The sequence below is a fragment of the Oscarella lobularis genome, chromosome 3, assembly GCF_947507565.1.
Source record: "Oscarella lobularis chromosome 3, ooOscLobu1.1, whole genome shotgun sequence".
Taxonomy (NCBI): domain Eukaryota; kingdom Metazoa; phylum Porifera; class Homoscleromorpha; order Homosclerophorida; family Oscarellidae; genus Oscarella; species Oscarella lobularis.
Window position 1 is genome coordinate 1,950,700 of NC_089177.1, and position 20,506 is coordinate 1,971,205.

Genomic DNA, 20,506 nt, shown 5'->3' on the forward strand with positions numbered 1-20,506 from the left:
CCTCGGTTGTCTATCCGGGACGTTCTCTTTCAATGTCCCGTTGACGAGTATTTTGCGATGGCTTTCACAAGCGCCGAGACCCGTCTTCGCGGAAGCATCGACTTTTCTGCTTATTACGAAACTCTATGCGCCTTGCAGGATTCTTGTCCGTTTCGAGAAGTCGTCTCTGGAGCGAGAAAGGGTCGAGTCGTTGTGAATGCCGATCGTTTGGCCCTGTCCGACTGGCATCCGCTTCTGAAGGCACTTCAAATTAATAAGAGTCTCGATTATATTGCGTTTCGTCGATACAGACGAAGGAAACCGACTCAAGAAGGCAAAATGAAGCTGTGTCAAAATTAGAGAGAGAAACTCAACGTTAATTTTTTCGCAGAGAGACAGCTATGGACTCGATGCAAGTTCGGAGTTCGAGGAAGTCATCCGGCGATTGCAAAGAGAGAAGTGACGACGAAGTTATGCAGGTAGGTGCACCAGAGGCCAGTTTGATTTTTTTTCAATCATTTGTTTCAGAGCTATTGCTGATTGTTTGACTGTGACGTCAAACTTGACGTCGCTCGAGTTGGAAGACATCTCACTGAAAATTGACAACGTTCAAACATTATCCAACGTAATCGCATTGGAGTGATAATTTTATTAGAATGCATTTTCTTGTGTAGGGTATGACAAGAAATTCGTCAGTGAGGACATTTAGTCTGAAGTATTGTCAACTTGGAGACAGGTGTTTAGAAGGTACAGAATGCAGGTGTAGTCACTTTCAGTGTTACTCGTTTTTTGACTCTTCGCTCTTCCAGTCCTGAGCAAAGGAATACGAAATTGTTGCAATCTAGTAACAGTCGATTTTTCTGGATGCTGTCTAACGTGGAAGGGAGCCAAGACAGTTGCAGAATTGATCAAAGTGGTGTTTTGTAGAAATTAAATATTGGGGCAAATTTTATGTTTTCTCTATAGTTTCAATCCACGCAGCGACACAGTCAAGCGTGGAAAGACTCCCTACGTCAGAAGGAGCCAAACCTGGACAAAATGGGCGGATTGAGACGAATAACTTTGTGCGGAAATCTGCTGTTGGGAGACAAAGGCGCATGTCTGCTTGCTGAAGCACTGGAAGATGATCTCTGGCTAAAGGGTAAGTAAGTACAAGGACGCGCTGTCGGGAGAGCATTTGTTGAGCACAGTAACTGATTAGGATGTGTTTTTATTAATTTTTCTCACTATTTTTCTCTGTCTCTAGCTCTTGATCTTCAACAGTGTGGCATATCTAACAAGGGAGCCAGACAGCTTCTCGCCTGTTTGGGGTACAAAACGAATTTGTCCGTTCTCGACATTCGACTTAATCCGCTCATTGGTAACAGCGTGTCTGCTGGCGCGAATCTTTATTCGATTTTTCAACTAGATGCGACAGTTCGTAACTCCATTCTTCTCGCTGTCACTGAAGATTCTCAGGCTGAGGTGTCAAAGGCGCTTAAAATTAGGAGAGTGGTATAGGTATCTGTTTTTCTTTAGGAAGCATTTCCTTGGCTCGACCTGGCTCAAGAGCCTGAGACCCTTTCAACTTCTGCACCGACTCGAATCAGTGTACCAGCGAAGAAGCAGCGCAACGTTTCCTACAGAGGGCCTTTGAGAACTCAGTACCGGTAAAGAAAAGTTTTTTTGTGCTTGGCTGCAAATTTAGCCAATTGTTAGGAAACGTCCTGCCAATGGAAATCGTTCTATTGTTACCATGATTGGTTCAGAGGTACGCGGTGTTACTTTCGTGGTGCTGTCTTTCCTTCTTCAATTGTCACGTTAGACGACTACAGGTGCTACGATTTCAGCGAATACTTCTGGCACTTCTTTGTACCAGTCGACGGATGCCAAGCAAGTGAATGAGCTAAGCCAGATGGAAGCGTTTCATAGAGAAATACAACGGCTAAGAGTGACTAATTAATAAAATTTTGTTATTAGTAACGAGCTGCGTTAGGTTTCTATTGAACTTTGCAAGGACTCTTTAGCGAAGGAGATTCAGGGCAGAGCTGAAGCTGAAGCAAGGATAGTTGAAGTAGGGAGCTTGCTCTAGCTACTCTCTTTTGTATACGACGACTATTATGTCTATGAATGTATAGTTAGAAGTTGAAAACAGTCGTCTCAAAAGCGAATTAATGAAATCATATCAGGCAATTAGAAGTATTTATTTGCAAATTATTGGTTACTTTATTTTATGCATAGGTCGAACACGGACAGCCAGGACAGGCTTCTAACGGTGTGTCACGGCGTTTTTTGCGTCGTACGTGCTCACATAGTGTTCTGTAGGTAAGACCGTCTTGGATGACGAAAGTACTCTGGAGGCTGTTGAAACTGCCATAAAGAAGTTTCACGCCTTTGTGGATCTGTTGAAGGCCAACGAGTAAAACATTTAATTTGTTTTGGGGTCTATCACGACTTCTTCTGCAGGCTTGATCATCTCACTCAGTGAAGGTCAAGGACTGTAAGACCTTAGTTGCTGCTGGAAGTGCGGTAACCCTGTAGATGTAAATAAGTACTTCCGAACCGGAAGATAAATTTAGCCTGCCTTGTCATTGTCTGGCAATTCAACCTTGCCTCCTCGCTCCAGCCCTAATATGCAGCAAAATCGGCATATGTTATATAAAGGTCTCCATTTGGTGACACAGTATATCCTCGTCTTTAATCCTGTTCGTGCCCTATAATTCTTACCTCTGTTTGGTGCTGCAAACGGTCTCTTCCACTGACGCTCTTCATTATTTCGCGTGTTTGGGGGCACCAAAGAGGCCTCTTTTAATTAATGTTTACCTGTGGGTGGGGTTCGCGTGTTGTTCTTTGCTTGCTCTGTGCTTGCACGCCACGCAGCGTATCATTCAACGCTTAGCACGTAGGATGTTGACAGCAACGCTGGGTCTACGTCATGGCCCTCAGCGAGGAAGTATCCTGGTCAGCGAGGGGAGATTGGGAAGAGGTAGTTTACAAGCAGTTACTGTACTAATGTACTGTACTAGTGTACTGCAGTACCTAGAAAAGTTTGGTCTATACTAAATTAGCAGTTTCGGTTGTGCAAATGCACGCTCTTTCTACGTGCAATATACTTTTGTCTGTGAGAGCTAGTGAGCTAAGCGTTAATTAAGAGTAAGAGTCAGTGGACCAAAAGCGCGAGAAACACGCTAACAGACATCAAGAGATTATAGTACATTGCAAGCAGACCTGTTTCTCCGCTCGCTGTAGTAGTCACTGTAATGCTTGTTGTTTCTGTAGGCGAATTTGCGGATGCTGTTGAAAAATATGCTGTTGGCGAATATGGTTTTGAGGTAAGAACTGCGCTTGGAAGCAGACCGGTTTCTCTGCTCGCTGAAGTAGTGACTGAACTGGTTTTCGAATTTCTTGTTGTTTGCGAAGAAGAAGTTGCTGATGCTGTTGAGGTAACAAGTTCGCTTGCAACGTCGATTACAGTTATTATTACAGTCACTTCAGCGGTTTTCGGTGGAATGCCTATCAGTATGAGCAGTGCAATTCAAAGGTGAAGCGACTTTGACGTACAGTACTTACCTCCGTCTGTTGCGTAAGCCGTTATTGTAAAGCTGCTTTGTTTGTCGTAGTCGAAGTTCTTGATACTTCTGACTATTCCTGTTAGCCGCTCAATGTCAAAATAGTCATTAGGGCTCAGAGAATAAGTTACTTCTCCGTTTGCGCCTTCATCTGGATCTGTAGCCTTTACGACAGTCACGTAGCTACCATTTTGTGCGTCTTCAAGTACAGTAGCAAGGTAAGGTGACTTTTCAAACAAAGGTTCATTGTCGTTGACGTCAATAATTTCTACAGATACGGTTGCCGTAGCTGTCTTTGATGTACTTGAACTCTGTGCCGTCACAAGAAATTGGTATGTACTTTGAGTCTCGCGATCTAACTCGACGGCAGTACGTATTGATTCTGTGTAGGGATCAATGTTGAAGTCTCGATCAGAATTGACGATTTCGTAGGTAATCGTGCCGTTATCCCCTGATGCTATGACCGTTACGACTGCTGTTCCTGCAGGAGAATCTTCACTTACAGAAGCACTGTATGCAGCAGAAGAGAATGCAAAAGTCGTGTCTCTCCTTCGAACAATCAACTTTGCCTCTTTGGTGATAGAGAATGCCACGTCAACAAACAGGCATGAGGTGCGATTTTTCCTGGAGAATTGGACGAGCTTGAGCAGAATTCTGCTGCTTTTAGCTTCATATTCTCGAGCGCGACGGCCTTCAATGCGAACAAGACCCGAGAGAGTGAGTCGAGCTCGGAAATCTTCAGCCGGTGCGATCATTTCAACAGATATAATTCTAAGGGAACGAACGTTGAAGGGTCTAATCCAACCGATGATTTGCCAGTTAGAAGACGATGGTGGAATTCCGTGAAGGCGCAAGGAACCTTCGCACAGGTCGATTCTAATCGTTGCGCAAACGACGGAAAACAGCAGGCAGATAATAATGATCATCTGCATAACGATTTGTGAAGCTGGACCTCTTTTCTGTCGTCGAGGGGAGAAGAAGATGCAACAGTGAGTTACGTACTCGCTATCGCCGAGAGGTGTGAGGATGCAATAGCGGAAGAAAAACTGGTGAGTAATCTGATTTATAGTTGGAGGATACAATCAATGGCTTGACGAGTCTAAGCTCAATTAAATACAGTATATACGTATATGCTGAAGATTCAAGACACATCTGCGTGGCCATGCAATAGCTCTACAAAGAGGTCGTCGCACTACTATACGTCTTACCGGCAGTATAGTCAAAAAACAACTTGGCTCCTAATTTGAAAAACTTGAAGGGCGTCGTCGCTACCGGAAAAGAGTCGCAGCGTCGTTGGCCGTCGACGAAGCTCGCAAGCAACTCTTCCAAGAATTATAATTGCTCGCGTTGTTAATTTATGTGGTAAACAATTTAAAAAATACTCTTATCCCGCGTTTTTAATTATTAATAAACAGTTTGAGCAAAATGCTGCTCCCTCGCGCTCGTACCACGAGACGAGAGAGTGTTTAGCAACGTCACCAATGGCGCGGTGTCCCGTATGTCCGGGTAGGGTAAACGGTTTTTCCTTGTTTTTCTTAAAAAGCCAGTTACCCTACCCGGACATACGGGCATCGGAAAAATACAAAGCGCAGAGATTAAATAGTAGATATTAATCTCCTGATGCCCGTATGTCCGGGTTGAAAACGGCCTCTACGAAAAAACGTAAAAACCATATACGGGACACTGGCTGCTCTGATGCCCGTATATCCGGGTAGGGTAAACGGCTTTTTGCGAGAAAACGAGGAAAAACCGTTTACCCTACCCGGGCCTTAGTATTGGTGAAACGTGTATTGGTGATATCACTGATATCACAGTCAAGGTACTACGTCATTCTACGTCGCGTGAAAAGAAAAGTACACGGTGTACAACATAATTGGCTACCCTACCGAATAAATGACTTCTAACTAATAGTAAGACAGAAGAACTACAAATACATGTAAACAAAAAAAATTCCTACAAAGAATGTAAACAAAACCAAGCACAAACAATATCCAAACAATCATGCACGCGTGCTAATATATATTTTCCGAGCGAATTAGAACAAAATTCAGTTTTACGAACACTTACACGCACGCAATTAAAATACTTCACTAGTTACGTTTCGAACACCCTCGGCGTTCTCCAAAGCCGCTCTAGCTTCTTCCTGGCTATAGAAGAAAGCAGGAACCCGACACGAAAAATCAGGATATCGCGAACGAATGTAGTCTGTGTCGTCCAAATTCGTCGCGTAATTATTCAGCCGAATTGCTGCTAATGAAGGTAGGTAATTTGTTGCATGAAGAAACAGATGCAAGTTGTGCTTTTTCATTCGTTCGCTGTCCAATCCTTTCTTGAAGAGCAATATGCCCTTAAGTGCCTTTTCGGCGCACTCATGAGAGAGGAAGCAGACGAGTGCAAAGTTCGGCGTTACTATGCTGCCGACTTGCCTTTGGTAGTGTTCCTGAGCAGCTAGCAGGTCAGCCTTAGCTTGATCAAAGAACATGCTGCCTAACTCGGGATCCCTACTGAGTTGTGGAGGTGAAGGAGGATCACGGAAAAACGAAAAATGAGGAGCAGATGATCCACCGGTTCCTCTTGAGCGAGAACGAGAGCGATGGCTTCTTGCATAATTATCCCAACGGTCGTAGTGAAAACCCCAATTTGTGGACGATCTACCAAACGAGCCAGACCACCCAGACTCTTCCGTACCGTTCGGCCCTTCCTCGATCCGCGCATGCAAATATTTGAAAACATCTTCTGCATCGGGATCATCACATTTATCAGGATGCCATTTCAAGTAGAGACGCTTAATCGCTCTTCTTCTGTCGTCTTCGGAAGAAAGCTTCCATATATCGGACACAAGTCGACGCACCTCGGAAAATTTCTCTTCCAAAGACAGCGTTCGTCGAATGCCCGTGATGCCTTCGGTGACTGGGTCTTCTTTCAAAACCAATTCAACACAATCGCTCGGCTTGGTAGGACGATTACTCATAAATTTATACATCCTTAGACTGTCAGCCTCAATTGGTTCTTCTTTGCCGATGTCAATCATGTACTTGGGTCTGTGAAGCAAATCCTCTTGAATGGCATCGCCATCAATATGCTCGTACACTTTGTTTACAATTTTGGCATAGATGTAGTTATCATCGCAATCCTCGTCGTCACCAATTTCATAGGCAATCCATTCGTCAACTTCAAACTTGAAATTATAATCTTGATCAATTCTTTCTCGGTGACAAGCATGAACTGCCTTTCCACACGCTGCCCTGCCGTAGATAGGCTTGCTCGGAAAGCGAATGCCCACAGCTGCTGTGACAAATTTGATATTAAACTCTTGCTCCAAGTAGGACGGTATTTCGTCGGGACTTTCTAGACTAAGAATATTGACAACCACGCTTTGTTCAATACGGCATTTCAAAAACTTGATAATCTCCTTAACAACTTTGACACGGTTAGGGCTTCGATGATCCGTCCACTTATCCAATACAGATTCTGATAAAATCAGCGTAGGTTTCCCGGCTTGGTAAAATTCGTCCAAGAATACAGTTCCGTCTTCCGCTTCACCAACTTCAGTCTGGCTTTCAAAGATAACAACAGATGTAAAAAAAGATTTCAGACATTTTACGCAAAAGTTTTCAGCTAGCGCTTTAAATCTCGCCATGACAATTTGAGTAACCTCGGTCCTATGCTCGTGAACATGTATACTTCTGATTCCATTGATAAAATGCTCCGATGTCAAGAAGAATTCTAGGTCTTCGGCCAATTCAATGTGCTTGCCACTTGAAGACTCGACGATAGTCTCTCTTTTAATTTTCATTCCCAACAACGATGACAGCAACCGAGGTCGAAGCTTTTCTGGAAGTAAGTCTACCGTGTCTTCGTGGATAGGAAGCAGCTGACATTTATTTAGATCAATAAGAAAGGAGTATGGCAGTTGGTCTGTAAGATTCTGGTGCCTGACGCTATCCAAAAATACAAGATTTTGAGAAGGCTCCAATTTGTTGTTCTGGTTCAAAAGGTACAACGGCTCCAAAACAGTACACAATGAGTTGGCGCTAGTCGGATCGTCGCTACGTTTCTGACAATGTTTCAAGAGTAATGTAAACAACAGTTTAGTGGCCTGCACAGCCTTCTCCAGGTCATTGGGATTAAGTTCATTTTCTTTGTTTCGTAGAAAGATTTTTTCCAACACGCGAGCATAGTGAAAAGGTTTTGCTTCCGTATCTGTTCCAAAACGGCGAAGCAAATTGCTAAAACGAGCATAGCAGTCTTGTAATTCAAAGAAGTACGGAGAAATTTCAGTTGCTCTTCGAGCGATTTGGATTGGAGAAACAAAGACGCCAGCTGCTGGGATGAAAACAAACTTCAAATCGTGCAACGATTTAATAGCGAATTTGCTGTCTGGATCAGCGCCGGCTTTCGTTAGCATGTCAGACTTTCTCAGATCCACTATGTGGCTAACTTCAAATTCGCTGCAAGAAAATCTAAGACTCTTTTGCAAAAATTCAAAAGTTTGAAGTGTCACTTCTGTCATTTCCTTAACATACTTGAGCTTGTGCTGTTTCTCCGGCTCTAGAACGCCCAAGGCTGCACTCTTTGAGTAACGCTCGATGTTGAAAATAACGTCTTTTATCGAAGGTATTTCCGATATTTTCAGCCATTTTCGCTTTTTCTCTGACAAACGAACAAGTTCTTCCCACTTCGGCATCAAGAACCGTGAGGTCCAGCAGAGGCGTTCATTGACTTTAGTAGACGCAACAGACTTTTCGAAGCTCGTAGCCCAACTACTCTCAAAATAGGGTCTTGAGAGAGCAGATAATTCGTCTCTGATTTCTTCTGCTGGTAACCAAGCTGAGATAGCTAGTTTCTCCCAAACCACCTGAGGATATTGTCGAAATTCCACAAGATGGAGAAACAAGCATCTCGATTTCTCCGCCCAAAAAGAAAACTCTTCCGTTTTTCCTAATTTCCGTCCTTCTCTGGAAAGTGTCGAAGCAAGCTCTAAAAGTTTTTTATCAGTTGCCCGTACTTGAAGACCCAACGTTTCTAAGAAATTCAGCCAACGTAAATCAGAAATTCGTTCTTTCTTGGCAGCATTGCCGTCTTTATCGATTACTTTGGGAGGAAAAGGTGGAAAATACTTCTGATCAAGCATCAGAGTAAACAGACGTGTGTGGGGGCTGTAAAAACAGGAGACGCAAAGTAAACGCCCATCCTGAAGAAAGCAAGGAGTGACTTCGAGTCTTTCTCGTACTTTAGATTCCTCCCAGTGACAATAATAAGAACGAGAGCAACATTCCAAATAAAGCAGATGTTCTATGCGATCATCGTCAGTTAAACGATGAAATAACTTCAGAATGTACTGCAGATACACGTCTTGCCACAACGCATTATTAAGGTTTAAGCAACTGTAGAGATCCTTCAACTCTTCTTTTCTCTTTAGAAATACTGTATTCTTAGTAGCGGACATCCATATTTGCCAGCCATGATTTGGTATATCATAAGGTACGCAAAGCGCTGTCACAGACTCGATTCTCACAAAAAAACCAGACACAGTTTCGAAAAGTGGCAAACGTTTCAGATGGTGGACTTCGAAGGACGGAGAGCCTTTTGAGTCACAATGAGAATTAAAGTATTTGAGGATATGCATCGCCGAACAAGCGCCAATCCCTTGAACGCCCAAGACATTAAAATGATAATCAAGAGCTTTGACGATAGAGTCAGGTTCAGAAATTTTGCACGGACGACTCTTGGAAGCCGAGTTGACAAGACTATTTCTCGCAAAACTGACAAGTTCAGTACCCAGCAACGGTATACCTAACTGTATGAGAACTTTCTCAGAAATGGCGAGCTCTGCAGTATCTCCAACGTTCAGAATCGAATATCCAAGCTGAATAGGAACCCGCAAAACATCGCTTCCACTAGTTGCAGGAAGTAGAGGCCAATCTTTAAAATGGTTGATGGCTTCCAAAAATGATTTCTCGTCAGCAATCTCTGAACCTTCCGTCACGAGATACTCCCAAAAGGTGCGAATCCACTTATCGTCTGGACCGTGATACTGATCAGTTACTTTATCAAGGGTTTTGCTAAAATTCGAAAAATCAAATAGCGTTGTTTGCCTGAGACGAGAAGAAAGTTCCTGAGGAGATAGACTCCTTACAGCATCCGACTCGAAATTGTACTCTCGAAAAGCAGATATGCGGATTGTCTGATGCAGAAACAATTCGCGCCTTTGCGGCATAAGGTTCAAAAAAGCGGACGAGTAAACATAATCATTACTTGAAAAAATTTTGAGATTTTCATCGGCAGTTACTAGAAGAGGAAGACCTTCAAGCTTCTCCACGGAAAGAGCCTTTTCGTTGCCATACTCGTCAAACAAAAACTTCAACAGAAAATCAACGTATTCAGTTTTCTTAAACACCGTTGCTTCTATTTTCCCGAGTGACAGTTTGCAAGAAGGATTTTGATCGTATTTACAAAGAAAGTCATATACCGTGGATCGACTCGTCGCTTCAAGTCCACATTTCCCAACCTCTTGCAAGGCACGATAGATGTGCCCGGAAGTCGCAACGACTGGAAATCCAGCTAACAGAAGTAGCGACTTTAGAACAAAGGCACTACCACGCACGCTTGTGAATCCATCAACCACGTGATGATCAAAGTACAGCGCTGGGCTACCAGCGTGTACATCATAGGTGTCTGTCTCCCCAAGTTCCTCAAGTGAAAGCCACACATGTGACGCTGTACCAGGAAAGTATTTTTCAATTTCTTTGACCATTTCAAGTCCTCTGGGTTTTGCACTAAATGGCGTGTGTGCATCCACATCAGTTGATAGAGGTCTGACCTGATCAGACGGCAACGGTCTATTAACCAAAGCAAGAATCGGAGCCTTCGTTTTGACAAGACATCTGTACAGCTGCTGGGTCAATCGATCCCAGTACAACCCTTTGCTTGAGTATATTGGAAAAAGAGAATGAAACCAGTCAAGTTTTTTTTCAAATCGTTTCAGAACAGCTTGCAAATCACCGCTTGTGTCTTCTTTGCTAGTTTCACATTTAACGTATTTCTTTGCTTCTTGAAGAAAAGCCGCGTACGCGGGAGCAATAGTTAGGTCGATAAGACTTTCATTCCATATCTGCCTCTGGTTAAATTTGTCTTCGTCTCTAAAGATATTGCGACGAGCGGAATCTAGTGCAAAATGTCCGTTCACGTGCACAGGGATAGGAATCGATCTCGGGAGAGGAAGAAAGCAATAAGCTTTTCCGCTTCGCAGAGTTTCGCCTAAAAGAGCAGCGATGCCGCCGCGTGGCAGAAGACAAAGGTCGCTCACATCTGAAAAATTCTCCGTAGACTGCTTTCCAATGCACTGGTGAACAAGCCATTTCTTTTGTTCCTTGTCTTTGGGGCACCCTTCGCCTTTCTTCACATTTAGAGACATTTCATAAGTTACATGAAACATGCTCTGAATTTCGCTTGTTTTCACTCTCTTTAACTCAGCCATTTTATTAAACATTTTTCTTCTTTTTTGCACTGCAGATGGTTCCAAGCTCGATTCAGCAAAGAACAACTCTTTACGTTGTCCATTCGCTTCAATAACGGACAGCTTTATCGAAGTGACAGAATTAAGAAATAGCAAAAGATGAGAAGCGCTTTCTGCAAATTCTGTCAGGAGTTTGCTAATGCTGTTGCTTGTTACTACCTTTTTAGAAATTTTGGAACGAACAGCACAGAGTTCATTTCTTAAAGGAAATCGAAAAACAGTACCACCAGAAAGAGATACGCCGTCAAACGCCGTGTAAAACGTTGCATTCACGTCAGGAAATTTGCGCCAAAATTTTTCCGAAATGTCATACAGCCGACCGGGTCTCTTATCAGTAGCCTTCGGTATAAACCGGCAGTGAGGATCAAGAACACAGAAAACTTTATCGTCGGAAATAAACGAAGGGCAGTCGGTTAGATGGTAAACCGAATTAAACCCAATACCATACTGCCCAGTCTTAGAAGGATCCGATCGCTTGCTGCCTTCTCCAATGTTCTGAATTCCTTTTAGGTCTGACTTTGAGAAAGGACGATCATTATAGGCCAAAAGAGCAGGCCCTTGCAACTCTTTCCAATTATTGCTAAACACTGTCTCAGTTCGATGACTGCGCTTGTCTAATACAAGATGGAGGGTCGATGCCTGTGCATCATCCGCATTCTGCACAAGTTCCTTGAGAATTTGCACTCCCCAAGGATAGGCATCTATAATGTTCTCCAAACGAAGAGTTAACGGCTCGTGCTGACCGAACTCCCGACCAGGAAATTCCTCTGAATGATCGTCGAGAAATCTTGTCCTGACAAGTTCTACCCCCAATTCAACTAGCACTGTTCCGGTGAGAGTATAATTTTCGTGAACGTAGATTGTCTTTTCTTCATCCTCTGGGTCTCGATTCCACAAAACATCGGCGTACGTCAACTGCGAAGCAGGAAGCAGGCGTAGATCTTCTGAAATAAGAGGCACTTCTCCCTCGCCTCTTTGCTTTTTTCGCCATTCTTTATCCTCTACAAAAGCTAATCTTTGCAGAAAAGAGAATGCAATCCGTGTTTCCTTGGTAGTCAACTGCTGCCCTTTTTTGTCCATTTTCATTTCAGTCAGAGCCCATAAGAAATCGACTTTAGTAAATTTCCCGCGAACACCACATTTGAGCAATAATTCGCGAACGTCATAAAGATCAGATGGGACAGGATAGAGATACAGTGACAATCCTTCGCCACTCCAATTGAAGGACAGTTGTGACGGCATGACAAGGATGTTCCCTACTAAAACCCATCGGTGTCGCTCGAAAGCTGCAAAATCTATAATGTCTCCTTCTTCTATGCGTTTGTCCATTTCTCTGTAAATAGCATACACAAGCTTCTTCAGACTACGCGATACTTCGGCTGTTTTAGCAACGCAGTTGAGAGCAACTTTCAGCTGCCGTAGTATCAAAGGAAAAGGAGGGCGATTTATCCCCAAAAGAGGCAAAACCGACGCACACCGACTCTTCAAGTCTCTGTATGATAACGACAAAATAATTCCCTGCGAACCAGCAAGCTGCAGCGACTCTTCGTAGAAAACGGATTTGGCAGACGCAGCGACGAGGTTGGAGGATAGATTATGACTTGCATACCAGAACGAGAGAGGATACTCTTTCGGGCGGTTAAGTACCGGCAAAAACGCAATAGACCGGATCTCTGCAGTTTTTTCAGGACTGCAAAGTATTCGTCTCTCACAAGCCAGATTTTCCATGAGTGCTGTGATAGCCTTAACACGCTGTAAAACGTTTTTGCTGTCAGTCAAGTGCTGCACGCTCTTCATCCTTTCTGTAACGTCCTGCCAGTCTAAAGACTGGCTCGTCTTCATTCCAAGTTGCTCTAAAATATGAAGAGTCGTGTAATTCTGGTACCTTTCTTGAAAAGGAAATCGGCTGTCCTCGACACTAAACAAATCCGCAGCAAGACCTTCTTGCTTAATTAGCAAAGAAGGACGCCGGAAAATAGTCCCTTCTGGTGAACAAGGAACGAAATCTAATTTTTTCAAGATGGAACGCAAATTCGGATTAGTGCAAGCCAAATTTAATATTCCGTGGATTAGTTCGTCTCTTCGTGATGGCGTCAACGAAGTCAACGAACGTAAGAGAAATTTTTCAGCAAATCGCTTAACACATAGCGTTCTTTCGCTCAAGTAAGTCGCATTGGCGTCTCGAAGTCCTTTAACGACATGAGAGCATTCAGCAGGAATTTTCACATAATTAGAACAAATGCTTTCCGTTAGTTCCTCTGCGTGAGGAAGTGATGCCACGTCGTCAGACAGCAACAGAGCGTCCATAAGAGAAATCCACTTTGTGCGAGTCACGTGCATCAGATATGGCTTCCGCTCAACTACCGCTTTGTAAAAATTTGAAGCGAGTTCTCCCCACATCTGCAAAGGCGACTGAACGCAAGGCCACAAACGGTAATAATTCTCCACCTCAAAACCCTGCTCAAGTAATGACGTTACAACTTTAAACATGGTCAGCGTCGCCTCCAAAACCGCATCCTTGATAAGCACGTGATTCCACTGAGCATCTGAGTCTTTTCTGGTGGCATCGTCTGACAAAGTTGATTCCGTGTCGTACCACCACAAACCTCGTCGGTTAGAAAGAACAGAAAAAAATCCGTTAACATGAAACGGTAGCCCAGAGTCAACCGAAAGCGGTAGAAAGCAAAAGACTTCTCCCTTAATAGGAATGGGAATTTTCATCCCGTCTGAAGACAATTTAGACGCAACTCCTGCAAAAGGCAAAAGACCCAACTTTTTTCCAATCGGTGATTTAGCCAACTTCAGGCACTGGTTCTGACCCACGGCCGAACAGACAAGCCAACGTTCGCTTTCATTGATTTCACGCTTCACGTCGGTGAAACTTACCGAGACAATACACGAGGACGAACACGAGGACGGCACTCTTCCTCGCGTAATTAAATGAGAACAAGCTTCCAATAGATTCGACTGACCAAATGTCGGTAATGACATTCCCTCTTCTTTAGCCTTCACTTCAAACACGAGCTTTTTCTCGTTCGGTGAAGACGAGTCCTTTTTAAGAATGTAGACTTTGACTTGACGTACGTGATTAAGAAAGAGCATAATTTTAACGGCAACTTGTCTCAGGGCGTTCAGAGCCTCGGCAATGTTCCGCTCGCCGTACGGTTCGCTTTTGATTTCACTCACTGCAGCCTGATGTTTGGTACGCAACGGCAATCGAAAGAGGGTGCCGTCGAACGGTTTCCTGTCTTTTACACTGCATCCGAACATACCCTCGTACGGCTGGAACTGATCTGGAAAGCGTTTAGCAATAGGAATATCAACGAAATCCATTTTTACGCCTGGCTTCGATTTATCTCGAATGTGGTTGCCAAGATGATGACCATGCGGGTCGAATATGACGACAAAATTGCGACTCACAAAGCTTGGAACGTCCGTCAAATGATAGACTGATGTAAAGCCCAGTCCAAATCGACCGATTTTATTTAGGTCCGCTTCTTTCGTCCGACCCGCCAACTTAGCTATGTTTGCAAAGTCTGCGTCGGTGAATGTCGCGTTGTTGTATGCCCACAAGGAAGGTCCCTGACAAAGTTTCATATCAGGAGAGAGAAGAGAGGATGTCTTTCCGTCGCGCCAATCTATTAACAGTGACACCTCCGTCGCTCCGGCATCGTCCGCATTTTGAATAAGTTCTTTAAAAATACCAGCGTCGTCTTTATATTCTCTTAGAATATTGCTGAGTCTGAGAGTCAGCGATTCGTGAGGTCCGAGCTGCTCAAATTCGACAGGTTCCGACGGAGCCAAACGATTTGAAAGAGACGGGACACCCAACTTGTATGCGGTGTCATGAGTTATTTTTCTGTGAATGACTTTGTGCTCCCTAGCGGTGCTATTCTCGCTAGATCGAAGCCATTCAGCATCACAATACATGAGTTCCGAGCAGGGCTGCAAATCTAGCTTCAACAGATTATCCACAGGAACGAGAATCTGTTCACGAAGATGGCGAGGAAGCACCGAATCGCCTTCCGTTACCCAGTTCAGAATTTGAACTGCCAGATCCAAGTCAAGAGAAAAGTTCACCCTGCCTTCACTGAACCCAAAGCTATAAGCATCTCTCATTTCTTTGAGGACACTAAGCACGTCTGACTGATTGAATTCCGGCTTGATTCCTAAGGCTGACGGCAAGTCAGGTAAAGCCAAATGAGGAAGCTGTTTGTGGTCGACTTTAAACAGCCACGGCTCCAGTGAGCCACGAAAGAGGCATGACTGAGCTAGCCGCTGACGCTTAACAAAGCCCAAAGTGTCATTGATCCACACAAAGGGAGCATTTCCGAATCGTTTAGTTATTTCTTGTTTGAGTGATGGAAAGTCCCAGTACAGAGAAGCAAAGCTAGACAGTAAGTCAAAAAAAATTTCCATCATGTCACTAAATTTCTGGCAGCAAGAACTCTGGTTACTACGATAGCAATCAATCGCCATTTCCCAGTGAGTAACGACGTCGTTTATAGTTGGCAATCGAAATCCTAGCATGGGAAATAAATCTCTGGTAGATACAGTGCCACCTTTTATTATCTGAGCACTGCTTCCAACAAGGCATGACAGCTTTTCGAGTGACACAGCCATGACGTCAAAGGTGCAAACAACACTTGTTGGAATCGAAGTGATTGAGCGAGCTTTCCACGGCATAATAAAAGAAGGATAGCTATCTGGAGCTTTGTACTCTATTGGACACCAAGCTAGGCGTTTTAATTCTGCCTGAGCAGTGGACCAAGACTGCGCACCTCTTCTCAAGACCCGCTCACGCAGCAAGCTTCTTGCCCATTCATAAGAAGATAGCAGTTGAAGCAGTGCCGCGCCTTTCGCCAACCTTCCCTTCGATGCCTCTTTCGAGGCCTCCTCAGCGATATCAACTAGCTCACCAGCAGTAATCGAACTCAGTTCACGAAAAGATACGACGGAAGCAAGGAGTCTTCCGTACCTTGTATCTGCTTTAAAAATTTCGTCCGGAAATAATGGCTTTCCCGCGAACAGTTTCAAAAGCAAATTAAGCGGCTTAAATAAATGACAGGGTTTCTTCACAGTTCCATCGGAAACCGGCACAAATGCCAAATTTGCCATTAGCTTTTTTGTGTAAGACTCAAGTAGATGGCTGTTATCAAGTAGGTAAGTTATTATGACCGTTTTATCTTCGATTGAATAACTTTGGAAATCGGGAAACACAACAGTCTGCAGCAGTTTCGAAAACGAAAATCGTGTAATACGTGACTCTGAAACGTACTGAAGAACGGTAGATTCTTCGTGAGACGGATACGCTAGCAGATCGGACACAATAGGAAGATCGTGTTGAAGCTCCTGAGGAACAAATCGATTGCATCTGTTCAGGCTGACACGGATGTTTGACCCGTAAAGACAGAATAAAGGTAAGTGATACAACGCCTTCATCTGCAAATGGGTTCTAGGCAGATCACTGCCAATTACTTGACAAAGAAGAGACAGCATCTTTAGGCTTTCATCATTTGACCAGTTGCAAAACGCTGTCTTCACTGGCAGCTGTGAAACGCACGTCAAAACCTTCATAGGAGTCCAAACAAACTCAGTTATATCAGCATTTGAGATAATGTAGTCGGGACAGTTATTAAGTACAATGCATCCCGCTTTTGTTAACCCAGAAGCCAAAGATGGCGCCAAAGAAACATACGGCGCAGACTTGTGGTAAACGAAAATGAGGTTTTTCTGGTAGACGAGCTTAGCCATTCTTGTGCAGCTGCTGTAGGGCAGAATTGTGCAACCGACCATCTTTTTCATGTAGCTGCGGTGGTTCTTCAGCCATCCCCAAACCTTTTCCACCCATTCTTTGCTAGGCTGACCATGCTTTCCGGGACTCCAGTTAACAGTAGCCTGTGATTCGTGAAACCACGAACGTTCTACTACCGTTCGTAGCAAGCTAGGTACATGCTCAGGCTGGAGATGCTTTAGGAGTAATGTACTGCAACAATTTTTCGATTTAAGCATTTTCAACAGTTTCGGACCAATGGTCATGTCAAGAAACTTGCTTTCCAATCCAGGAAACAGAGAAGAAGGACAGTCAGCATCTGGAATATATATGCACTCTTGATTCCAGTAGAAGCCGACTTGAAACTCAGAAAATGACTTATCTTCAAGCGGCAAAAGACATAAACCGGCCATTTCTCTGTATGCCTCGTCTTCCAAAGCAAAACACAAAAGGCTCAGTTTCTCGTCTCGGCTCAGACTCAGGTAATGCACACTTTCCTTTAACGCAGATCGTACAAACCTGGAGTCAAATCTCTTATAAGGAGCTGAGACGAATTTTAAACCTGCAACTACGTTTTCAGGAGCCAAAACTACTGACTTTTCAATAGCAATCATTTCTTTCACAGCCGTCACCTCATCTTGGCTGCAATGCAGAGAAGGGCTTATAATCGCATCGGAGAGACAAACCCACTTGCCCCCTTGAGCGTCTGTCCAGAGAACGTTGCAACGGAGCAACGAAAAAAGCAACCTTGAAAGCACGTTCTTTTTCCAGTGAAATTTTACACTGTCCGGCTCAGGCCAAGCTTGGTATACGCTACGCGGTTCGAACTGACGAGAGACAGCTTCGGTAATCAAGAGAAGGTAAGCAGGAACAACGAGATGCTCAAGCAGCAAGTAGTTCCATTTGGCTTTCGTATCAGACTTTCTGTCCTCAGCTGGCCACTTCAGACTTCGCCTGTTATTGGCTACGCTAAATGATCCGTGAACATGAACAGGTAATCCAGTGTTGCTGTCATCATCGTCACTGGGAGGAAGAGGCAGAAAGCAAAATACTCGACCCAAGTTAGTAGCTTGCTCTGTCAACGGTTCTAGCGGAAGAGCCAGTCCCACCCACGGTAGCTGCTTCAGTTCAGCGGCAATTTCTGCAACTTGATCATTATTATGAGAGACGTAGTGCACAACAAACCACTGTTGCGTTACCGGAGCCAGTCCACGGCCACAGCAAGTCACACCCGCTTCAAAGGTCTTTTGCACGACGGCTATGCCTTGTATAAGACCATTTTCGATGCTCTTTCTGGCTTCAAAGACGCCTTGCTTTGTTGCGTCGTTGATCACGACGCTGAATATTTCTTCGGGATCTTTGGCTGCAGGCGTCCACTCTAAAATCTTGATGGATGCAACCGATTTTAGAAACAGCGGAACAAGATGTGCGTCCGCTTTGAAAGACTCGAATAGCTCGCGAATGGTTATCGGAGAGTGACAGCTCTTGCTCAGATCAGACGATTGGCCATCAGTGCGCAGAGGAAAGCGGAAGAGTGTGCCATTGTAGAATTCATCTGACACACTGCAGTTGAGAACATTGAACGGAGCAAATTGATCCGGATAGGCATAGGCGTCTTTGAACTCGTAGCTTCGGCCACTCTTGCCCTCATACACATACTTTTCGTGAGGATCAAAAAATCCGATCGTGTCACCGCTAACCACGCTGGGTAGGTCTAGGGAAGAAGTATAACTATTAGCCATAAGAATATTTACAGTACCCTACCAGTCAAGTGATAAACGGAATTGAAGCCTATTCCAAAGCGGCCCACTTTCATGGGATCTTTCTCTTTCACGCTCTGATAGGGCTTCTGAATTCCTTCCCAGTCTTTTTCATCAAAGACAGCGTTGTTCTGAGCGTAGAGTGCCGGTCCTTGGAATTGCTTCATCCTAGGGTTGAGCAGCGTCTCCTTGCCGTACGCATCTGGCCTTGCGTCGAGGAGAAACTGAACTTCTGTTGCACCAGCATCGTCAGCATTCTGAATGAGCTCCTGAATAAAGAAAGACGCATTTCTAACTCAAAGACAATAAACAAACGCGATTATTACTTTGAGGATTTGGCCTCCTTCGGGGTATCTCTCAAGGATATCCTTCAACAGCTTACTAAGAGGAGGCGTACTTTGGCCAAAAGAGCGCCCACTTTTGCTCGGCGATAACGAAGAAGACGCACCTAGCAATAGAGCGTTTGCTGCTGAAACCGAAAAGCAGTCCAGGTCGGCGTTCGAACAAAGGTGAAAGTGAAGATCGAAGCGTACAGTACGTGCCAGGAAACGGAACGGCTATTAGGCCTACTACAGTGAACTCCTACCTTCGTGACGGCGCGGAGTGGCCATAACCCGTAGAAAGTTGTCTCCCGATTCCACGAGGCGATTTGGTGACGATGATCACGAGTGGTCGAGTGCGCTGGTCATGTGTTCTCACACCACGTGACAGGAAGACGGAAAAGCTGGCGAACCTGGAAAACAATTCATGGTCTAGATATCGTTTCGTTTGTCTAAATAGATAACTGTCTGGTTTCATAACTTCGACTTCGCTTCGATTGCCTGTGCAGTACAGTTGGCTAGAGTACAGCAGTGAATAAATTTTTTTGGGGGGGAGTGACGAGAGCCACCCACAACAAACAGGAAAACACCCGTCGTTTGTATAAAATCAACGCTAGATCGTCTATGCTAGTACGTCTTCTGTGCAACGGTACATGAGAACCACAAGGCATCCCTGGACCCAGACAATAAGCACCAGGATGCCCCCAGACGGCTCCAGACAAATTAATCAAACGCGTGCTTCCATGTGGCAATGCAAGCATGCGCACAAAATCGTTGCATTGATTACAGAGAATACGTCTGCTGGACGCACTGGCAGATTGTAAAAGACATGACCCTTCCTGGTCATACAGCTTTACATTATAATTACGTTTTAGCCTTAGAGTCAAACTAAAGTGCAACTGAACTGTCTTACTCAAGATCAAGTTCGTAACCCTGCACGAAAAGTGTCATGATCTCAATTTACTACGGACAAGAAGAGTCAATCAAGTCTTTGCCAAATTACCGTTCTCGACGTCTTATGTAACAGGTCACGGTGAAAGTTTTTAGAGCTGTCGTACACGCCACAACGGCGCTTCTTATAATCTTATTCAATGTCCGTCTGTGCAGATATCGATAGCCGCCTACCTCAAGCAAAATGTAGCATCAACTCGTTCGTTCAGCCTGAATAGAGAGCCGTGTTCAGACCGACTGTTCTGAACGAAAGAGCGAGAAAAGCAACCAGGGAACAAAGAGGCGTTTTGCTAACTAACGCGCGCTACTAGACCCTGGTCGCGTGGGTCGACACACGGATAATCGACATGGGTCGACATACGGTGTACTGTAGTGTGGCCTCTAACGTGTTTACCGCGCATAAAGATCATCCGCTTTAGATAGAGCACACCTTTGAAAACTCAGACTAGAAAGTAAAAAATTCAAAAATCTACAATCTATTTGTTACAGAATGCCTTTGCCTAACATGGCATTTTTGAGCAGAACAATCATTTCCTGATTACCGGCTACATCGAAAGGGAACTTTTCTGTTCATAAGCGCGCGCTAGTTTGGGATAATAATTAGACCGAACGTTACAGGCGTTCCATAACGGGAATCGCATCTGCTACTCGGCGAA

At 44.4% G+C, this 20,506-nt stretch overlaps 3 protein-coding genes across 11 annotated transcripts; 1 reads left to right on the forward strand and 2 right to left on the reverse strand.

The window, feature by feature from the left end:
- The first annotated feature begins 18 nt into the window (after nt 1–18).
- On the forward strand, nt 19–4,943 carry LOC136184718 (centrosomal protein of 78 kDa-like). Of its 8 annotated transcripts, none has more exons than XM_065971666.1 (23): nt 19–313; nt 371–458; nt 508–604; nt 654–726; nt 789–892; nt 946–1,120; nt 1,226–1,339; nt 1,388–1,443; nt 1,498–1,628; nt 1,678–1,729; nt 1,784–1,909; nt 1,955–2,032; nt 2,097–2,147; nt 2,200–2,233; nt 2,284–2,377; nt 2,425–3,401; nt 3,454–3,745; nt 3,802–3,859; nt 3,918–3,959; nt 4,015–4,139; nt 4,195–4,244; nt 4,304–4,576; nt 4,647–4,943. In XM_065971666.1, exons 1-16 carry the CDS (start codon nt 58–60, stop codon nt 2,444–2,446), a joined length of 1,551 nt encoding a protein of 516 aa, XP_065827738.1. In that variant the 5' UTR covers nt 19–57; the 3' UTR covers nt 2,447–3,401; nt 3,454–3,745; nt 3,802–3,859; nt 3,918–3,959; nt 4,015–4,139; nt 4,195–4,244; nt 4,304–4,576; nt 4,647–4,943. The 8 variants fall into 8 exon arrangements, with proteins under 8 accessions (XP_065827738.1, XP_065827741.1, XP_065827737.1 ...); XM_065971669.1 differs by having other exon boundaries at nt 4,304–4,545; nt 4,597–4,943; XM_065971665.1 differs by having other exon boundaries at nt 3,454–3,515; nt 3,579–3,745; nt 4,304–4,943.
- Nucleotides 3,004–4,542, reverse strand: LOC136184719 (protocadherin-1-like). The gene is made up of 2 exons (XM_065971671.1): nt 3,529–4,542; nt 3,004–3,471 (listed from the first exon to the last, which is right to left on the reverse strand). Exons 1-2 carry the CDS (start codon nt 4,457–4,459, stop codon nt 3,119–3,121), a joined length of 1,284 nt encoding a protein of 427 aa, XP_065827743.1. The 5' UTR covers nt 4,460–4,542; the 3' UTR covers nt 3,004–3,118.
- Nucleotides 4,944–5,369: 426 nt separating the features above from the next.
- LOC136184809 (sacsin-like) lies at nt 5,370–20,121 on the reverse strand. Of its 2 annotated transcripts, XM_065971790.1 has the most exons (6): nt 20,025–20,121; nt 19,365–19,417; nt 19,166–19,312; nt 18,906–19,027; nt 18,584–18,848; nt 5,370–18,533 (listed from the first exon to the last, which is right to left on the reverse strand). In XM_065971790.1, exons 3-6 carry the CDS (start codon nt 19,188–19,190, stop codon nt 5,605–5,607), a joined length of 13,341 nt encoding a protein of 4,446 aa, XP_065827862.1. In that variant the 5' UTR covers nt 19,191–19,312; nt 19,365–19,417; nt 20,025–20,121; the 3' UTR covers nt 5,370–5,604. The 2 variants fall into 2 exon arrangements, with proteins under 2 accessions (XP_065827862.1, XP_065827863.1); XM_065971791.1 differs by lacking the exon at nt 20,025–20,121 and having other exon boundaries at nt 19,166–19,392.
- Between the last annotated feature and the right edge of the window lie 385 nt (nt 20,122–20,506).

What these genes read in the sequence shown, in the direction of transcription:
- LOC136184718 (XM_065971667.1), top strand. Translation starts at nt 58, where the DNA reads ATGGCTTTCACAAGCGCCGAGACCCGTCTTCGCGGAAGCATCGACTTT. An exon ending in ACGTTCAAACATTATCCAAC is followed by an intron (nt 605 to 653) that starts GTAATCGCATTG and finishes TTTCTTGTGTAG; the next exon opens with GGTATGACAAGAAATTCGTC. An exon ending in CCTTTGAGAACTCAGTACCG is followed by an intron (nt 1,629 to 1,677) that starts GTAAAGAAAAGT and finishes GCCAATTGTTAG; the next exon opens with GAAACGTCCTGCCAATGGAA.
- LOC136184719 (XM_065971671.1), bottom strand. Translation starts at nt 4,459, where the DNA reads ATGCAGATGATCATTATTATCTGCCTGCTGTTTTCCGTCGTTTGCGCA. An exon ending in GGCTTACGCAACAGACGGAG is followed by an intron (nt 3,472 to 3,528) that starts GTAAGTACTGTA and finishes TCATACTGATAG; the next exon opens with GCATTCCACCGAAAACCGCT.
- LOC136184809 (XM_065971790.1), bottom strand. Translation starts at nt 19,190, where the DNA reads ATGGCCACTCCGCGCCGTCACGAAG. An exon ending in CACTCCGCGCCGTCACGAAG is followed by an intron (nt 19,028 to 19,165) that starts GTAGGAGTTCAC and finishes CTCTATTGCTAG; the next exon opens with GTGCGTCTTCTTCGTTATCG. An exon ending in AAGGAGGCCAAATCCTCAAA is followed by an intron (nt 18,849 to 18,905) that starts GTAATAATCGCG and finishes TTCTTTATTCAG; the next exon opens with GAGCTCATTCAGAATGCTGA.